The sequence below is a fragment of the Panthera pardus genome, unplaced genomic scaffold, assembly GCF_024362965.1.
Source record: "Panthera pardus isolate Hobbes unplaced genomic scaffold, ASM2436296v1 HiC_scaffold_3, whole genome shotgun sequence".
Classification (NCBI taxonomy): Eukaryota; Metazoa; Chordata; class Mammalia; order Carnivora; family Felidae; genus Panthera; species Panthera pardus.
The window spans coordinates 32,408,578-32,429,674 of record NW_026526876.1 but is presented as its reverse complement, the minus strand read 5'-3'; the positions used below and the strand labels follow the sequence as shown (position 1 = coordinate 32,429,674).

The 21,097-nt window shown below is 44.0% G+C and overlaps 1 protein-coding gene across 10 annotated transcripts in view; it reads right to left on the bottom strand.

The window, feature by feature from the left end:
* Positions 1–5,918: 5,918 nt before the first annotated feature.
* Positions 5,919–21,097, bottom strand: part of BRCA1 (BRCA1 DNA repair associated) — a 59,700-nt gene continuing 44,521 nt past the window's right edge. For all 10 annotated transcript variants that reach the window (XM_019435329.2, XM_019435328.2, XM_019435327.2 and 7 more), the window contains exons 16-23: positions 19,989–20,076; positions 17,724–17,801; positions 17,191–17,231; positions 14,175–14,258; positions 9,782–9,836; positions 8,136–8,209; positions 7,169–7,229; positions 5,919–6,318 (exon numbers count right to left, since the gene is read on the bottom strand). In XM_019435329.2, the coding sequence (XP_019290874.2) occupies positions 6,173–6,318; positions 7,169–7,229; positions 8,136–8,209; positions 9,782–9,836; positions 14,175–14,258; positions 17,191–17,231; positions 17,724–17,801; positions 19,989–20,076 (627 nt within the window). In that variant the 3' untranslated portion in view covers positions 5,919–6,172. The remainder of the gene's footprint in view (positions 6,319–7,168; positions 7,230–8,135; positions 8,210–9,781; positions 9,837–14,174; positions 14,259–17,190; positions 17,232–17,723; positions 17,802–19,988; positions 20,077–21,097) is intronic.

Genomic DNA, 21,097 nt, shown 5'->3' with positions numbered 1-21,097 from the left:
TCACCCATTGAATAGTAAGCAATATGAAGGCCAGAAATGGATCTCTTCTCCCCTCCCTTCCACAACCACACATATAGAAGCTATCACAGAACTGGGCTCATAGTCTCCCCTCAATCATTAACCTTATTGTCACTCACCAACTCCTAAGGCTGGTTCCCTGCACAGTTTAGCCTTACACAAATCTATGTCTGCATCAAGGCTTTGCCACCTCCTTTTGTGGGCAAAGTTGCTTGACCTCTCAAAGTGTCATTTTCCTCATTTGTATGTTGGAAATAGCGCATGGCACTTTGTAGGAATGTGGCAAATGATAGTCATTAATGATTATTATTGCCGTTGCCCCCGAGACCTGGCAAGATCAGATGGTCCCCAGAAGCCAGGGCTGGGTTTCCATTTTTCTTCCCTTTCAATTTAATCATTTTCTCCCATCTGCCTCCTTCTGCTTTGTCCTCTTTGGGTCTTTCCTATCCCCCTTGACTGGTCTTGCCTGCTTTCTCCCTCCAGGCCAGCTGTCTCTTCTCCCCTCCGAGAGCGAGAGCACACTGGTGGCTGGCTCTCACTAGGTAAGGGTTGTCTGTTCACCTTGCTCTCCATCAGTCAATAAAGATAAATTACAAAATCATTTGTTTTATTTGTTCTTGTTACCTTGAGGGCTGTCTGAAATTGCCTTTCTTTAGAAAGCCCCATTTGCATATCTCCACACTGGAGTCAAAGGCTGCAGCTGTGGTTTCACTGCAATTTAAATATTAATAAAATCTCTAGCTGGTTTTTTTAAAGCAGTCTGGCCCTTCTGCTCCTAGGCTGCTAATATAATTTAATCTTTGTCCTTTGCTTTGTATTTATTTAAAGGGCCATTTTGGAGTCAACTGAAGCCAGCTGCTGCAACCTTGTAGTTAAGAACCACTAACTAGCCCATAAACCTTCGTTTTCCTTAAGAGGTATGAGAGCTACCTCTCCCGGAGACAAAATAGACCTCAGGTGACATTTTATACCAATCGGCAGCCCCTTACACTAAGCCAGTGGTTCTCAAACATGAGCTTCCTTCGGATCGGATTGGCTGGGCCCCACTCCCCAGTTTCTGATTCAGTATGTTGGGAATAAGGCCCTGGAATCTGCATAGCTAACAAATTCCTAGTTGTGGTTTTACTCCCCACCCTCCTTCCCCATCAGGGGATCATGGTTTGAGAATCCCTGCACTGAGCTGCTGGTGAAACTGCCTTATCATTCTGGGTCCCTGAAACAAGATCTCCAAAGTTCATCTGTGCCAGTCCTCGTAACTTGTGGGGAGACTTTCCAGTTGTCCGTTCCTTCCAGACCCTCCAACCATTGCTTAGGTTTTCCTGATCATTCGGACTCATTTCAGGATCAGCACCCCCTGCATCTCCCCAGGGCTGGTCTCTATAGGAGCTGGCTGTCTCCAGTTCTCCTTAATTTTCTATTTGCCCAGATTCATTTCTCTAATTTTCCCCTTGTTATGGGCAGATTTACAGGCTGTGTGAGGGAGCCAAACCAAGCATCACTGAAGTACGGTGGTAACAGGGCCTCTGGCTCAGCCATTCCACAGACTTTGACAAGCAAGCTCCCTCTGTCTCTGGCTAGCAAGCCCTCCTCTTGGGTTTCTGTGGGTAGATCTGTAGCTCCCCTCACGCTGCCCTTCTTCCTGTGCCGCCTGCCTCTGGGGCCCTGCTTATCTGCTCTTCGCAGCCTTCACAGGAGACATTCTGGGCAGCTTGGCTCCTTCCGCTCCAACCATCCCAACACTGATTCCTTTCTTTTTCTTCTGCATGTTTTTGAGTCGATACTTTGTTGATGATTCGGGTTGCATTTTTTTTTTGGGGGGGGGGGATAATCTATGGAGCTCTTCTTTAGGTCCCCTCCCTGCACCTGCATGATAATCCCTCCTCTTCTCCTGCCTTTCCAGCTCCTTTGCAGAAGTTCATTTCTGAGATGAGATAACAGCAGCACAGGAACTAGTTCCCCAAATGCTTCTGTGCCCAGAGAGGGTTAAATTGTGGGATGGAGAAGGGAGAGGCCATCTTAAAGCCAGAGGTTAAAGGAGCAAGTGGATTTGCTCCATCATCAGATAAGTTTTTTTTTTTTTAACTTTAATGTTTATTCATTTTTGAGAGAGAAAGACAGAGTGCGAGTGGGGAAGGGGCAGAGAGAGAGGGAGACACAGAATCCAAAGCAGGCTCCAAGCTCTGACCTGTCAGCACAGAGCCTGATGTGAGGCTCGAACTCGTGAACCATGAGATCATGAGCCTAAGTGGGACGCTTAACTAAGCCACCCAGGTGGCCACACAGATAAGACTCTTAAGCCCAGCTAGGCATCATGAGGCCAGGGCCAGAAGCTGACTTCCGGAAAAGGTTACGCAGAGCTGAAAAACCGGATGGGTGTGTGTGTGGATATCTGTTAGGAGATCTCGAGAGATCATTACAGAAAACTTTGTATGCGTCTCAGTCATCCCTACTTTTTCCCAAGATTCCTGGGAAGGCATACTATATTACATGGATGTGGCTTTTCTACCAACCTGTCAGTGACTGGACACCCCCAAGGTGTCACTGGAAATGAGACATCCATGACTGAAGACTGGGCCAGGAGCACTTGCTTCCCACCTGCCCTCAGGTTATCTAGACCCAGGGACTCCCTGGTGGGCTGCCATGAGCCCTGGAGAGGTGGTGCCATACGTGAGGCTGGACTGGAAGTTTTTCTGTTTTTGTTTTTTTGGGCTTTTTTTAAATTTGATTTGATTTGATTTTGATTTTTTAAAAGAAAATTTTTTTAATGTTTATTCATTTTCGAGAGAGAGACAGAGAGAGCAGGGGAGGAGCAGAGAGAGAGGGAGACACAAAATCTGAAGCAGGCTCCAGGCTCTGAGCTGTCAGCACAGAGCCTGACGCGGGGCTCGGACCCACGAACTGTGAGATCATGACCTGAGCTAAAAGTCAGATGCTTAACCAACTGAGCCACCCAGGAGCCCCATTTTATGATTTTATTTTTAAGTAACCTCCACACCCAATGTGGAGCTCAAACTCACAACCCAGAGATCAAGAGTCGAATGCTTCACCGACTGAGCCAGCCGGGCGCCCCTGAACTGGAAGGCTTTAGTCACTGAAAGATAAGCAGTCATAAGACACAGGATGGATGGAGGTGGAAACAGGTAGCCATGAGCCAATCCTGTCAGTCCCTTTGCCAAGGGCTGCTTTCCCAGGGAGAGCTGCCACTGGGAAGCAGGAACATTCTATTGCGTCCCACCATGGCCCCAAAGAGAGTCTAGAGAGTGCTAATTCCTCTCACAAAACCCTCTTCTCCCCAAATTCCCTTGAGGCTTGAGCCAGTGACTCTGACCCAGGACAGCGACTGATGTGGGTGGGCAGGGTTCAGATTCTCAGGTCATCACTTACTAGCTGTGCAAACTCTGAGCAAAATCTTCTATTTCCCATTGTCATTCTTCAAGCGAGGTGACAAATACTTCCTAGGGCTGTGATGAAGACTCCATGAGATAAACATGTCATAATGCCAGTTTGTTCCATTTTCTTCACTCTCCCCTCACCCACCCACCCTGTTTACAAATGTGGCAGTGCTGAATCATGTGAGGATTTAATTCTCTTTGCTTCAAAGAGGATCCTACTCTCTGAACATGTGAAGACCAAAAAATGATGATACAGATTCTTATCTGTGGATTAAGTATGTTAAATAGGAGTCGTTGTCAGGAATCTCAAGATACCCTCCCCAGATTCTTGTCCCCTGGTTATTCAATCAAACACTAATCTAGGTCCCGAGGTGAAGGGGCTCTGCAGCTGTGATTAAGGTTATGGACCTTAAGATATGGAGAGCACCCTGGATTACCTAGTGGGCATGATCTAATCACCTGAGCCCTTAAAAACAGAAACTTCTCAGGGTGCCTGGGTGGCTCAGTCAGTTAAGCAACCAACTCGATTTTGGCTCAGGTCATGATCTCATGGTTCATGGGATTGAGCCCTGCATCGGGCTCTGTGCTGGCAGCGTGGAGCCTGCTTGGGCTTTTCTCTCTCCCATTCTCTCTGCCCCTCCCCTGCTTGTACTCTTTCTCTCTCAAAATTAATAAACATTAAGAAAAAAACCCAGAGGGGTGCCTGGGTGGTTCAGTCAGTTAAGCGTCCGACTTGGCTCAGGTCATGATCTCACGGCTCATGGATTCAAGCCCTGAGTTGGTCTCTGTGCTGACAGCTCAGAGCCTGGAGCCTGCTTCGGATCTGCGTCTCCCTCTCTCTCTGCCCCTCCTCCACTCGCTCTCTGTCTCTGTCTCTCTCTCTCTCTCAAAAATAGATAAACATTAAAAATTCTCTGGCAGGAGTTAGATCTGGCAGTCAGAGAGATGAGGAAGGGGAAGTCAGAGAGACTCTAAACATCAGAGAGCTTTGACCATGGTTGCTGGCTTTGAAGATGGAGGTAGGGGCTGATGAGCCTAGGAATGTGGAAGAAGCTAAGGATGACCTCTGGTCAACAGCCAGTCATTAAACAGGGATCTTAGTCCCACAACTGCAAGGAACATTCTGGCCAACAACATGAAATGAGCTTGGAAGCTGATTCATCCCCAGAGCCTCTAGAAAGGAACACAGCCTTGTTGCCTTGATTTTGGTCTTGTGAAACTAATCAGTTGAGCCAACTCGGCTTTCTGACCTACAGAACTGTGAGACAATAAATGGCTGTTATTTTAAGCCACTAGATTTGTGACAATTTGCAATGGCAGAAATAGAAAATATGATAGGTACCAAAGCCCCCTTGATAACGCTAGGAGTTGGTACTAGGGTCTGAGCAAGTCTGTAGCTGTAAGCTTCAAGAAGTCATGCTTGGTGAAAGTGAAAGCAAATTTATTTGCAGGTGAACAGCAACAACGTTTACAAAATGTATTTTGTACAGTCAAGTCTGCACTGCCCTCACACACTAGGGGGCTAAGGAAGACCTAGTCCTTCCAACAGCTATAAACAGGCCTGGATAATGAGTTTATGAAAAACACTTTCTCTTCCTTCAGCACACAAAATTATTTATGAAGCTGTACAGTTCGGCAATAGGAAGCAAAAAGAAGAAAATTACCTCAAGGAAAGCAACAGCTCCTTTCCTGGTGGGAGCCGTCATTTTATAGACATGAAATATCCCTGTCAGAGATCTTGTATTTCAAGAAGAATGGGTGACATATCAGAGCTACAACAATAAACATTGTATTTATTTCTAATGGGGAATTAGAAGACCCTCTTTGGACATCAGTTCTTGAAAAGATTCTGCTATTTCAGAGCATATCAGTGCTAAGAAATCTTTTAGAAATCTGGATTTCTTTTTTTTTTTTTTTTTAATTTTTTTTTTTTTTCAACGTTTTTTATTTATTTTTGGGACAGAGAGAGACAGAGCATGAACGGGGGAGGGGCAGAGAGAGAGGGAGACACAGAATCGGAAACAGGCTCCAGGCTCCGAGCCATCAGCCCGGAGCCTGACGCGGGGCTCGAACTCACGGACCGCGAGATCGTGACCTGGCTGAAGTCGGACGCTTAACCGACTGCGCCACCCAGGCGCCCCTAGAAATCTGGATTTCTAAAGGGCAGGATGACTCCCTTTTCCTCAAACCCTCAAGGTTCATATTTATATCCATTACCTGCCTCTGAATCCCTCCAGGCCCCCACCCAAGCTCCATCCACTCCAACATTTGAGAGCCGCCCAAGGGCTGTTCTGATTTTAAGTCACATCACAGATTTCCCCAAGTACTTGCTTCCCACTGAAGGGTCTAACTCTTGGCCTTTATGAACACAGGATTTTAGGGAAGCAAACTTAGGGAGACCAGCTATTCTCCTGAGGCCAGCCATTCTGTGCCTCCAGCTCTAAGCCAACATCCCCAGTACGAAGAATAGGGCTGATAAATAATGAATCAGCATCTTGCTCAATTGGCGGCGTTTAAATGGTTTTAAATTCTTTTCAGGTGAAAAATTACCACAATTTTGTGCTCATGGTAGATTTCAAAGGGAGACTTGAAGCAGAAAATCTTTAAGGGCCCCTTGCATACCAGAATTTCTTCTCAGGCTGATGTATATAAAATATTCAGTAACCGGGACTGTGGAAAGACTGAAGAGGAGCTCCCAGGGCCTGGAAAACGACTGCTTCTTACGATCATTCTTGGGGTCCTGTGGTGACAGGCCCTATACGCTACACACATGGCTGGCTGAGGTCAGCAGTAGCTCTGGGAATCTGGGGGATCAGGTAGGTGTCCAGCTCCTGGCACTGGTAGAGGGCTACACTGTCCAATACCCACTCTCGGGTCACCACAGGTGCCTCACACATCTGCCCAATCGCTGGGGACAAAGAATGCAAACAGAAATTAGTCAATTCACATTTTCCCAGGCCAGACTCTTGTCAATCTACTCCTGGGGAACTGGTTGTATGAGTTCACAGCGTTACTCAGGTAGGTGCAAAACGGTTGATCTTAAGTAATGCTTCAGGACATAGGACCTTATTTAGAAGCCTGAGGAGTGACTGCTGGTGAAAGCCTACAGCCTCTGGCAACTTTAGTAACATGAGCTCCAATCTGTTAAAGGAAGTCACCAGAGAGCAAAACAGCATTGCAGTTTAATGGTTTTGCAACATCTTAGAAGAGAAAGCAAAACAGATGATGAGCACGATCACATCTGTGTGAAATACATGTGTGTACATATATACACACGCATGCCACGTAGAATTTTACCATCACCATCTTCAAGTGGTGAGATTACTGGGATTATTTTGTTGTGTTAGTTTTCATTTATATTTTATGTGATGAACATTAATTAATATTTAACCTCCACCAATGGAAATAGTTCATGCCTTACTTTTATAACACAAAAGACATCACAAAAACTTTTAAAAAGCCATTTTAGGCATGCATGCATGCATGCATTCATTCATTCAAATATTCATTGAGCACCTAGAAGATGCTGAGAACTGTGTTAATCAAACAATGGGTGACCTGTGGTGACCCAAACTCATCACACAGATCCCATATCTCATAGGCACATTCCTATGGCCTTCTAAAGCCCCACACAGGTGCACCATCTACTCCGGTTGATCAAATCAGGACATTTAGACCTAAAATGACCATAGTCTTCATACTTAACCTGGGCCCTGCAACCCATACTCCTCTGGACAAAGGCTTATAGCAAGACTTACCATGGAAGCCACTGTCCTCTGTCCAGGCATCCGGTTGCACGACCACAACTGGGTGAGTAGCCTGTATCCCCGGGAAGGAAACAGCATTGAGGGTATCAGAGCAGGGCTTTTATTTTTTTTTTTTTTTTTATTTTTTTATTTATTTATTTATTTTTTTTTTTTTTAATTTTTTTTTCAACGTTTTTTATTTATTTTTGGGACAGAGAGAGACAGAGCATGAACGGGGGAGGAGCAGAAAGAGAGGGACACAGAATCGGAAACACAGAATCGGAAACAGGCTCCAGGCTCCGAGCCATCAGCCCAGAGCCTGACGCGGGGCTCGAACTCACGGACCGGGAGATCGTGACCTGGCTGAAGTCGGACGCTTAACCGACTGCGCCACCCAGGCGCCCCAGAGCAGGGCTTTTAGAACAGTCACTTCACCATTTCTTTCTTTTTTTTTTTTTTAATTTTTTTTAACGTTTATTTATTTTTGAGACAGAGAGAGACAGAGCATGAACGGGGGAGGGTCAGAGAGAGGGAGACACAGAATCTGAAACAGGCTCCAGGCTCTGAGCTGTCAGCACAGAGCCCGACGCGGGGCTCGAACTCACGGACCGTGAGATCATGACCTGAGCCGAAGTCGGACGCTTAACCGACTGAGCCACCCAGGGGCCCCATCACTTCACCATTTCTTGACGGTTTGCTGAAGCAGACTAGTTTAGGTGCAACCACAGAAAGGAGGGGGATGGGCACACGGCAAAAAGGAAGGGTTGGAGGGAGAGTCTTCCCTCAATAAATTAAATACTTGGAGAACTCAAGCCCTTACTCATCCTCCACAGATGGCATCTTCTGGCAGTGGTACATGGTCAGAGAAGACTCAGAGCAGAGAGGCTTCTGAGGTCCACTGGCAGGGTTCGTAGGGATGGATGGGTACCAACCAGCCTTGTTCAATCATAGGACAGATATTTGGCAGGGCATCACTTACCTTGCTGAGAGTGAATAACGAAGGCCTCTTCACCACAGAAGCCCCACAGAGGCGCACCATCCACTCTAGTTGATCTAAATAGCACATACAGACCTAAAATCACCACAGTACTCTACACACTTAACCTGTGCCCTCTACCCCATGCTCCTCTGGATGAAGGCTTACAGCAAGACTTCTCAGTGGGAGAGTCTCCACCTCTCTGCTCCAAAAGGACAGAGAGGCCTTGACCTAGAATCTATACCAGGTATGGATTCTAAGTCAATTTGCCACCAATATGCTACCTACTCTGGTTATTGGTCCCCAAAAGGCCACTTGGCAGATAAGGTTTGACAGTCTCTCAAATAAAACACTTTGGAAGAAAAGAATCCAAGATCTAATTTCCCTTAAATTGCTAAATTGCTGGCTAAGATACTGTGAAAAAATGCTCACTTGCCTTTCCTCCCTCCCTGCCTAATTCTGTGTTGGTAATTGATAATCACGGCCACCAAGAGCACCATACTTGGTGGTAATTACTGTAAATGTCAAGAGACAGGAAGATAATTCATTCAGTCAAAAAAAAATACACATCATCCTGGACAGAGACTCAGCACATCAGTGGGGAAGGGCTACATGCTGAGCTGGAATCAACACATTCGGGGGAACAGAAACCAAAAGGGATTATACAGATGTTCCCCTTGCACCTGGAAAATCAGCAGAACCGACCAATGAATGGCTTCTGGGCCTCTCTGGGGATTGCTGAGGTGCTCCTATTTGTCTGAATAAACCGAGGTCAACAGACTCATCTCTAAAATGATACCTGCTAGAGACCTGGTTTTCATTACACCAAAGAACAAAAACACTGAGAAATCCTCAAGTGGCACTTGGAAATTTCATAAAAATCCAATCAATAACCAATAAAGAAGACAGAAGCAAAATTACTTTGCCAGGCCCTCTTGGGGCTGCTCATCTGTCCCTGACTAGATGCCAAGGCCATCTTCTGAGGAGCAAGAGAACCTGATCCCTGGGGTGGAAGGGGGCACAGAAGCAAAGGTGGGCGGACTTTGTTTTGAAGAGAACAAACCAAACCTATACACATACCAGGGCCTCAGTGCTACACAACTGCAGAGTTGAGCCCCACAGCACTCCTAAACATAACATCACATTCAATGTCAAAGTTAATTAGAAAATGTTCATGCAGAGTCTTCCCCTGCCTGCTCTGGGCCTGTGTGGGGCCCCAGGCCCACAGGGCTTATGCAGCCGCTGTGTTTGCTTCTTAGTATCAAATGAAGATGGTTTAGGAAGAGCAGAATTCCTTCTTAACATTTACAAATCTGAAAGGTATCTTCTCCCTAACTTATGACTTCCCTCCTTTCTTAAAGCAAAGGGCAAGAAGGGCAGCTCTACCCCACTTGAGCATAGAACACTGCATCCTAGAACCTAACTTTTCACTGACTTCTAGCTCTCAGGAAGGGGCACAGGGCTGTTTTTTTGCCACAGGGTAACGTTTAAGCGCAGTTTTGCCTGACGGGTGGTAGAGAAATAGAAAAACCTCTAGAACACCTCACCAACCTGAGGAACCCCCTTAAAAGGGATGGCCTCTCCTGTAACACTTTACCATGTAAGGGGAAAGGCTGGTGCTGGACTTGCCACTTCTCCCGGTCTCTTACCTGTGGGCATGTTGGTAAAGGGCCCATAGCAACAGATTTCTAGGCCCCCGAAGATCTGGGAGAAGAGTGGCACAGAAGGAGGAAGGGAAAGAAACACCAATTATAAAAGAGTATGCATTTTATAAAAAACAGCATAAAGAGACTCTCGAAAATGAAGGACTTTCTTTTTTCTTTACCACCTGATAACTTCTGCTATGTCCCGGAGACAATCAGTGTAATGTCAGAACATGGATGGATTTTAGAGGACTTTTTTTTTTTTAATGTTTATTTTTGAGACAGAGAGAGACAGAGCATGAACGGGGGAGGGTCAGAGAGAGAGAGGGAGACACAGAATCTGAAACAGGCTCCAGGCTCTGAGCTGTCAGCACAGAGCCTGAAGCGAGGCTTGAACTCAGGAACCGCAAGATCATGACCTGAGCCTAAGTTGGACGCTTAACCGACTGAGCCACCCAGGCGCCCCTTAGAGGACTTTTTAAAAGTGTGTGAGTAATTGGTCCACACTAGGGTCACTCTCTGTTATTCAGAGGCTGAGCTTTCCACTTCGCCACCAATCAGGCCCGGGCTCCTTCCTGGTGACTTCATTTCTTGTTAGAGACCCAAAAAACCTGGGCCTTCTTTATATTTAATAAAAGTCTTGGATGGCTAGATATTCAAGCTTTTAGCTGCAGTTTGGTGTTTTTATGCAGACTTGGTACATTAATACTAACCATAATTCTAACTGTCAGAGAGGTCTATGTTGATTTTACATGCTCTTTTTCTCCTCTTTCTCCGGTCTCTGAACATCTGTTCCTGCCTTCACACTGCTTTAAGAACAGCCATTGTTCCTTTAGGCAACCTAAACCATTTTTAATCTAGAAGTTAATCTAATCTAGAAGTGAAGCCTGGTTCTGCCTCTCCTCATTGAGCTGACCTGACTGCCTGGTTTCCAGGAGACACAGATTATACTGTGCCTCCAAGGTGCCTCTTCCACTTACATACAGTGCTGGCTGGCACTGCCCAAAAGAACTTTCTGTGATGATGGAAATGTTCTCTGTTTGTGTTAATAAGGTGCCCAAGTCACATGTAGCTACCAAGGTCTTGAAATGTGGTCACGGTGGGTGAGGACCTACACTTCCTATTTTATTTAGTTTTAGTTATCTAAATTTCAAAACGGCGGCATGTGGCTGGTGGCTATGGTGTTGGACAGGCAAATTCTTACACACAAATTGGCACAGGTTCTTAGGCAAGCACTAGCATATCATTTAAAAGAAATCTCAAGTTGTGTCAGTTGGCTGGATAGATACCATTTGGGTAAACATCATTCTCTTGACCCTCTTTCTCCCCATTCCACTAAAAAGACTGCCTAGGCCTGGAACTCACCTTGTTTAAATAAGAGAGATGGGGCTACAGAAAACTCAGGAGCTAAAAACTCATCATGGCCTTTTAGGAAATGAGCCTCCCCACCCCCATTTTAACTACAGCCAAAGGAATAAGAAGAGCAGCAGGACAAGTCTGTTTCTGTTTTAAGTGACAGCCTCCATATATGCCATTCTCAGTATCTGTATGAATAAACTGCATCCCCAACCTGTTGACAGGATCTAGATGCTCATAATGCTAAAAGCTGCCCCCAAGCAGCCGTCTGGAGCCCAACATTGCTGTGAAAAGTACAAAAGATTAGGAATTTTTGTATCCAAGCTGACACTCACTGATGAGGATGGCTAGTTAGGAGATGAGTTTAGAAATCTGAAGTTTCACTTCTACAACTACAAATACATTTCTCTTCCACGGGAAAATATTACAGTGACATTTAGTATTTTCAGAACATCATCACTTTGACCAGGCACCTTCCATCACTGCCATCCCAAATTTAGGGAAAACCCTCAAACGCTGGAATTTCCTTTGAAGGAGGAAGAATCTGGTGCTAATTCGGCCTTGCGTACAGTGGAATAAAACAAATGGCTGGCTCACACAGAACTCCCCTGGAGTGAAGGCAGAAGCAGAAACAGGGCCAATAGCTTTCCTTGGCATCTGGAAGTTACTCGATAGGTTCAGAGGGTGGGGATGGGCTCAAGGGTTCAGAGCTCTCCCAAAGCAGTTTTCTCTAGAAAATCTCCTCCACTGGTTCTTTCTCAACTTTTATAAAGGGACAGACAGTGTTCTGTATGGGGATGTTCTAAAATGCCCATTTAAAAAAGGAAGAAAAAAAGGCAAACTTTTAAAAACGAAGAAATGCAGACTAGGCATGGAAGTGCTCAGTCAGTGACCTGAGAAAGCAGCAGGTTCAGGCCTGACAGGCAGATGCAAAACCATGCTTAGACTTCTCCCTGACAGAGAGACAATGCTTTGCTTCCATAATCTGCTACAGTGTGATCTGGGAAAAATCATGGAGTCTTCCTGGGCCTCTAGGCCTTCATTTGTAAAATTGTTAGAATAACCTATTTTTTTCCTCTGTGAAATCTATGACTTTCCAAGAAACTATGGTATTGTACATTTAAGATTTTTTAAAAGTATGTATGTATGTATATATGTATGTATTTAATCTCTGACCCAACATGGGGCTTGAACTCATGACCCCAAGTTCAAGAGCTGCATGCTCTTCCAAATGAGTCAGCCAGGCACCCCTAGTATTGTTTCTTATTTTAAGATTTAAAAAAAAGTTTATTATTTATTTTTGAGAGAGACAGTGTAAATGGGGTAGGGGCAGAGAGAGAGGGAGACAGAGAATCCCAAGCAGGCTTCACACTGTCACCACAGAGCTCGATACTGGGCCCGAACTCATGAAACTGTGAGATCATGACTGAGCTGAAACCAAGAGTCAGACCCTCAACTGACTGAGCCACCCAGGTGCTCCTCTTTTTAAGACTTCATTTCATTTCATTTCATTTCATTTCATTTATTTATATTTGAGAGAGAGAGGGAAAGAGAGAGAGAGAGAGAGAGAAAGAGAGTGTGCATGTGTGTCTGAGCGAGGTAGAGGGGCAGAGAGAGAGAGAGAGAGAGAGAGAGAGACAGAGAGAGAGAGAATCTTAAGCAGGCTCCATGCTCAGTGCAGAGCCTGACACAGGGCTCAATCCCACAACCCTGGGATCATGACCTGAGCTGAAATCAAGAGTTGGATGTTCAACCAACTGAGCCACCAGGTGCCTCAAGATTTTATTTTTTGTTTATTTTTGAGAGAGAGTGCACATGCACAGGGGGTCAGGGTGGTGGTGGTGGGGGGGCAGACAGAGGGAGACAGAGGATCTGGGTCCAAAGCGGGCTCCACAGTGAGACAGCAGAGAGCCCAATGTGGGGCATAAACTCATGAACTGTGAGATCATGACCTAACCGACGTCAGATGCTTAACTGACTAAGCTACCCAGGAGTCCTAAGAGTTTACTTTTTTAAGTAATCTCTACACCCAATGTGGGGCTCAAACCTATAACCCTGAGATCAAGAGTCGCATGCTCCACGGACTGAGCCAGCCACATGTCCCAAGAAACTATGGTATTGTTTTTTTTTTTTTTTTTTTTTTTTTTCAACGTTTTTTATTTATTTTTGGGACAGAGAGAGAGACAGAGCATGAACGGGGGAGGGGCAGAGAGAGAGGGAGACACAGAATCGGAAACAGGCTCCAGGCTCCGAGCCATCAGCCCAGAGCCTGACGCGGGGCTCGAACTCACGGACCGCGAGATCGTGACCTGGCTGAAGTCGGACGCTTAACCGACTGCGCCACCCAGGCGCCCCGAAACTATGGTATTGTTAAGAGCTCAGATTCTGGAGCTTGACTGCATGAGTTCAACTAGTCATGGGTTCCCAACTAGCTCTGTGAGCTTGGGCAATCTACTCAATCTCTCTGAGCTTTTAATTTTCTCATCTATAAAATAGGTATAATTATAGTATACACCTCATAGGGCTACTGTAAAATTGTTAATTAGTTAAAATATGATCGAGTGTTTAGAGCAGACCCTAGCATACGGTGTAGGTTATAAAGATGTTAGCTACTGATTAACAAACACTTTCTCTTCTGTGCTTCCACAGACAGCACTGTACATCCCCCTCACAGCAGTGACCACATTACCTTAGAGGAAGACACCACAGTGAAGTGGAAAGAGCAACAGCCTTAGATTCACATCTGTTTCAAATTCCAGCTCTGCCCCTTATCAGCTGAGTTTTGAATCCTAGACTGGGGTCCAAAGTACATAGCTTCTCTACACGTCTAAGCTCCTTCATTCATAAAATGGAGAGAATACTTATTTACCTTATTACAGGGCTAGGGCAACTAAAAAAGAGCCTACATGGAAGCACCTAGTTAGAACTCCAGCAAGTGAGTATCCAGTGCCCCTCACAGATGAATGAGACCATCTCTACCAAGGGGACTGGAATGCAGGGGTATGGGTGGGGTTTTTGACAACAAGGCAGAGGGGGACTTTACCTTTCTGTCCCGGGATTCTCTTGCTCGCTTCGGACCCTGGTGGTTTCTTCCATTGACAACATCTCCTCTGACTTCAAAATCATGCTGGAAAAAAACCAACGCACACCACAGGGATCAGAGAAAGAGAAACCTCCTTCAATGGAAGTGGAGTGGATAAGTCGTATTAAGGAATTCAGTACTGTCAAATTTTGACAACCCTACTCCCACCCCCCAAAATCATTCTTTTTGGTGGACTGAATGAAATGACCAGCATCTCAGCTGCTGAAATCAATTCACTGAAGTAAATCTTTGTGGGCAGAAATTAACAATTGGCTTTTCACCTCATTGGGACTTAACGTATTTTAATTTTTAACATCTATCTCTTCTCAAAACATTCACTTAGCATTTAGATTAAACTGCTAATACTGTGCTGTTATAAAGATAACTGGAGAATTCCTGATCTCTTAAATCAACTGTGTATTACCATCTAAAGAAATAAGGGCTTCTCAGATTTCCATTGAGAGATTTACAGTTAATGAGAACAAAATGATAAAATATAGATTTAACCCAGTAAAGAAAGTTAGAGGCTTTTCATAATCACTATTTTGACTGGTCAAGGACAAGGAAGTAAAGAATAATGTGACTGGGGAGGTTAGAGCTTTTGGGAGAATTTTGGGGAAGAATGCTCGGGAACAATTCTGACTGACACTTGATTGTAGGGAAGACAAAGTCATGAGTGTAACTACAGGCTGTTATTAGAGGAAAGAACACTTAACATTTCGTAGTCACTTGAGTGAGAAGAGTCTAGTGCTAAAAATGTCATCTATTTGAAGCTGACCCTCAAATTCCTTGTCCTGATTGCACCCCTGTGCCTACTTAAGCTCTCTACCTGGAAGTCTAATATACATCCCCAAATTCACAGTCTAAAACAGAGCTCTTGATTCTACTTCTTCCCCCTCAAGGTGCTCCTTCTCCATATCTTCCTGATCTGATTTACTATTACTGGCACCCATTCTTGTTTAGGCCCAAACCCTAAGTGTTAGCCCCTGAATGCCTCCCTTTACCTCATCCTCCAAATTTAACCCTTCAGTAGGTCCTATCCCCAAACGTAAATCAACCTCTTCTTCCCACCTCCATGCCTCCAATTACCCTACAAATAAAAGTCAAATTCCTTACCATGACTTCCACCAAATCCTATGTGATCTGGCCCTTGTCCATGATCTTCTCCAACCCCTGGTCCAACCTCTGCTCTCTACATAGAATTTGGCAATTACTACTCTCCAGCTACACGGGCCTATTTTTCTTTAATAAACCAAACTCATTCCTACCTCAAGACATTTATGTTTGCAGTTCTTCTGCCTGTTAACATTTGTTTCCTACATTTTTCCAGGCCAATTCTTTTTATTTAGGTCTCGGCTCAAGCTTTCAGAAAGCTTTCGCTGGTCTCCTTAAGTAGTCAACCTCTGTCCCTAGTCAGCTGCTAGTCTGTTGTTCTATATTATTTCTCCATTGTATGTATGTATGTATGTATGTATTTTTTATTATTTGGCTACTATCATTTTTTGAAGTTTTTATTCCATAGTATTTATTGGTATTTTAAATGTATCTTTATTTATTGTATGTCTCCCCTCAATAGAACATGAATCCCACCAGAGCAGGGACCCAGCAGTCTTATCTACTGCTCTATTCCTGGTGTCCAGGACATAGTAGGCTCCCAACCATATTAGGTCACTGAATCAAAATTAAAACCAACAAAATGCCATTTAATTAATTATAAATATGCTAAATAGTGCATAATAGCTTAAAACTGCTTTTGCTAATTTTATTTTGCCTTGTCTGTTGTCACCAGCAGTTCTTAGATGGCTCTGTTCTAAAATGATTCTTCCTCCTACACCCTGTCTTATTTACCTCTCACTGTTCTTAGGATCATAAAGAGTAACATCCCTTTGAAGGAATCTGATTTTTAAGTAGATACATCTGCATGTTAATATGAAGGGTTTCTCTTCAACAACAGTTTTCTACCAAGGTATATGAATGTAAGATTTAGGTGGGCCTGTTTCTTAAGCTTACGGGTCTTCCTTTCTGCTTTATAAATTCCTTTTCCTGGGGTGCCTGGGTGGCTCAGTCGGTTGAGTGTCTGACTTCAGCTCAGGTCATGATCTCACAGCTTGTGAGTTAGAGCCCTGCGTCAGGCTCTGTGCTGACAGCTCGGAGCCTGAAGCCTGCTTCAGATTCTGTGCCTCCCTCTCTCTCTGCCCCAGCCCACTTGCATTCTGTGTCTGTCTCTCTCAAAAATAAATAAACAGTAAAAAAATAAAAAATAAATAAAATCTTCATGTTTAAAAAAAAATAAATTCCTTTTCCTTCCTCTAAGAAAAGGATTGTTTCCATTGACACTTAATTTTTTTTTTAATGTTTATTTATTTTTGAGACAGAGAGAGACAGAGCATGAACGGGGGAGGGTCAGAGAGAGAGGGAGACACAGAATCTGAAGCAGGCTCCAGGCTCTGAGCTGTCAGCACAGAGCCCAAAGCGAGGCTTGAACTCATGGACCGCGAGATCATGACCCAAGCCGAAGTCGGACGCTTAACCAACAGAGCCACCCAGGCGCCCCTCTATTGACACTTAAACAAATGAGTGAGAATGCAGAATTTCCTGGTTTGCTCTGCGTAATTCTTGATGGTCCACATTGTCAAAGAAAGTCTTTGGAAAGCAGTATAAAAAAAGGAAACAGAGGGGCGCCTGGGTGGCTCAGTCGGTTAAGCGGCCGACTTCGGCTCAGGTCATGATCTCGCGGTCCGTGAGTTCAAGCCCCGCGTCGGGCTCTGTGCTGACAGCTCAGAGCCTGGAGCCTGTTTCAGATTCTGTGTCTCCCTCTCTCTGACCCTCCCCCGTTCATGCTCTGTCTCTCTCTGTCTCAAAAATAAATAAATGTTAAAAAAAAAAAAAATTAAAAAGGAAACAGAGAAGTATTCAATGATTTTGTGACTCAGTGGCACCAAGTCTTTCTGACTAGTTTGTAAGATCAAGTACCTACCTCATCTAGCATCTTTCTTTCTTTAATGGACTGGGTCACCCCTAAAGAGAGGACAGAAAACACAGGTCACACAAAGGCAGAAGAACATGCTCTTTTCACGGAGGTGGATGGTGAAGCGATACCGTACAGCACAGAGGGCAACACTGAGTAAAGGTCCTCTCTCTAAAGCAATAGCCCCTTAATAGATTTCCTTCTGGAGACACAGTGGTGGCTTAATTTAAACATTATAAAACTGCCTGCTGCACATGGATTTCTGCCTGCTATTAAATAAATCCTTAGTTCCTATGCTAACATTGCTAGGAGCAGATTAGGTCGTATTAGTTATAAAAAGAAATCCATTTTCCCCAACATCACCAGCTTTATCCGAACAAAGAGATATGCATTCAAGATAAAGCTAGTTTTGTGTTACCATTAAAGACCTTTTGGTAATTCAGATTCAGCATCAGCAAAAACCTTAGGTGTTAAAATGTTAGGTGTAAAAATGCAATTCTGAGGTGTTAAAGGGAGGAGGGGGGACATTATATTGTACTTACAGAAATAGCTAACTACCCATTTTCCTCCTGCAATACCCAGAAAATATTTCAGTGTCCGTTCACACACAAACTCAGCATCTGCAGGATGAAAAACATCCAAAGGATTAGCAGTTGAAAACAAAAATCAGCAAGTTCTGCTTTAAGAAGCTAAAGTGTCCCTAGCAACTTATGCTACTTGAGATCAATCCGGATTGATGATTCTGACAGCCCAGGTGATAGGCTCAGAGGCCAGAAGCACCCTAATTATAAGCAGCAAGTGTGCATCTTTGGAGGCCTGGGAAAGGCTGATAGGAGGTTGAGACCACAGGAAAGGTCTGCTCTATCTTCCAGGTGCCAACGTTGGCTAAAGACGACTGTCATTGTGTTGAAGAAATCACCCTTATCAGTAGTATTGATACACTTGGCTAGGGAAGATCTATTTTACTGGATGGAAAAATGTGAAAGGAGACAAAAGCAGCATTATTGAAATCCTGAATCTGAATGTCCATGTAAGTGACAAGGTTTCACCACCCAGAACTTCTACCTGGGGAATCCTAACCCCTTAATTTCTAAGTCCCCTGAGAGGCACAGGAAAAATAGACTATTTTCACAGCTTTTCTCTTTTCTATGTACTTCAGAAGGTAGTAGCTGAAGAATCAGTTCTGTTTTTCTTAGCATTTCAAAGGCCTCCTTTGAAGAACTAAGCAAACTGAGGAAAGAACACTTAGTTTTAAACAGGAGAAATGTATTTAACTAAATCCTAAACACAGTAGGCCATCTGCCAGTAGAAGCAATAGCCATTCTCTCTCCCAGAATTCTTCACAGATTTTTAAAAGCCCTTTTTTTTTCTTCAAATTTTAGAGCTTTTTACCTGTTGTACAAGTTGATTTAGTAATATGCTTTAAACCCAGAAATTTTAGCTCCTTTTTAGTTTAAAAGTAGCAAATGTTGTATTGTCTTTGAGTTTAAAGACTGAACTACTTTAGATTTAATTTACATTTTAAAGTTTTCTTCTCACCTTTCAGCAGCTTTGATCCACAACTATAGCTAGCTTAAGCTATATTAAACGTTACTGACATCCATCTCTAAAATGTTACTTCGCTCAAAGTAGCTTGTTGTGGCACTTGATTCCTGTGAGCATTATCCTCTTACCCTGTGGTATGGTCTTTGTACAGTAGAAACCTAAGATCTCAGAGGTTTTAGGGCAATGTGTCCCTGCCAAGGAGTCTGGACCCTATGCTCAAGTGCCTGCAGCTACATGACAGAAACATCCTGGAGAGGACCACTGTATTTCCAGAGAGTCAGTTTTGCGAGAAAGGCTTTAAGAATTGAACTCCAATCTGCATCTTTTTGGAGCCCAACAAGTGAGTCCACCTCCTCTTCCAGAAATCAGCTGTTCAAATATTGGAAGACAGCTGTCTTGTTCCCTTAAGTCTTTCCATTCCTTCACCTGTTCTTCAAATGACACTGCTTTGAATTCCTTTCCCCCATCCTCATCATCTACCTCTGGGTAAACACTCTAGTCTGTCAGTGACCAGCTTCAAAAGGAAGTATGGTGCTCAAAGCAGAGCACACACCTTCCAGGCAGCCCCTCCAGCAGAGAATGCAGTGGGGGGGGGGGGGGGGGTCAGGATCTTCACTTTGCTTGTTCTGGACACTAGGCTTCTATTAATAAGGCCCAATTTCAAATGAGCTTTTTCAGCAGCCCTGAAATGTTTACTTAGATTTAGTTCAAAGCCTCTGAGGTCTCCGTTATCACAAAAGCCATAATTAAGACTGGAAAAGGGGAAGGTGTAGGAAAAATGAATTTCCCCTTCTCTTTTTCCTGTTTCCTATGCTAGGCTACCTCAGAACTGACAGTGGACTTGGATCCTGAAAAACTCCCAACCGCACTCAAACTGGGTGTGCGGAGTAGAGCTAGGAGACAGAGTGGACAGGGGGCTAGCGTTTCCAACTGCCTGGATTTTGAGCGCAGGCTCACTTCATTCTCCTCTTTGCCCCATTTGTTCCTCCAGGACTTCGGCTGTGCTTTATCAGAAAGCCCTTCACACAGTGTGGTCCAGGCAGGGTGGACTAGAAGTGGTTCATCGTTTGGGCTCCTGATTCTCCAAATCTTAACCCAAACAAAAGGGGGCCAGGAAGTAGCAAAACTTTTATTTTTCTCTCATAAATAATTGGCTGACAACTGGAAGACTGCCAGCCATGCTATGCTGAACAAATATTCCCATTTCTTCATGTGGTTTTATGCAACAGATGCAACATGCTCTGGAAAGGCTCTTGGTATACCTGTTTTCATAATGACATGAGTAGTCTCTTCAGAAATTACATTAGTTAAGGTGATTTGGTGTCTTCTGGCAAACTTCTGCACAAGCACCTGAAATCAAATCAAATATTACATCATAATAAATTACCTCTTGTACAGAGCTCAGACTATTAGTTACCCTAGCTTTGAGTCTTCATTTTCCTCACAAAAGGTACACCCCTTTTATTCTAACATGCCTGAAGTCCCAAAATAAATAGCAATTTAATAAAAATTATGTATAAATCAAAGGGAAAAATTCTAAAATAGTCTGTGCTAGTAGCCATGGAAATACAAACCAGGATTCAAAATAATAATTTTTCCCTTTAATAGCAGCTATCATTTGATACCCTAAGACAGTTTCTTTGCAGAGCGATACGCTACTATAATTTAGATTTATCAGCCTACATTTCGTAAGCCAAGAGGTAACCAGCCTGTTCAGAAAGTTACGCTACAGATATGCGGCTTAAAAACCTGATTCAACCCTCTGATAGTTACAAAACATTCAAGGCAAGATGCTTCTAAAGGTCAGTGTAAAAACCATCAATTTCTCTTAAGGATAAGGATTGGAAGAGATTCATATGCTTCCTGAAAGAAAGCTAAAGCCTTCTAGCTATTATCTATCAACCAAATAAAAATCAATAGGCAGTAAAAGGAATTAACCAGATCCGTTATGGACACGGTTGACACAATCAGTAGCTAATGTGTAGTAAACCACTTTGTTTACCAAGGGCCATCATTTACAAGCATCACCATCCATGTCAATATTTATGTGCTGCACAACCCTGCAACGGAGATCAGGCCATCTTTCTTTCAAGCTGCCTCACTCCATACTGCCACAGGGCACCGAAAAAGGGAGGCTAGAGAAGCTAATGACATCCTCCCCCTTTTGCCACTGCCCTCTGCCAGGATCATTAGCAATTCTGAACTGATTAATTGTTGAAATCCCAGCCTTGAAAGAGTGTTTAGTTAGAAGAGCAACTGCTGAAAAGATCATCTTAATATGGGCTCCAGAATTAATCATGTGTACTACAGTCAGCAGCTTTCATAATAAATTTACCACACTTCAGCAAGTCTGAATAGAGCTGAAAAGTTT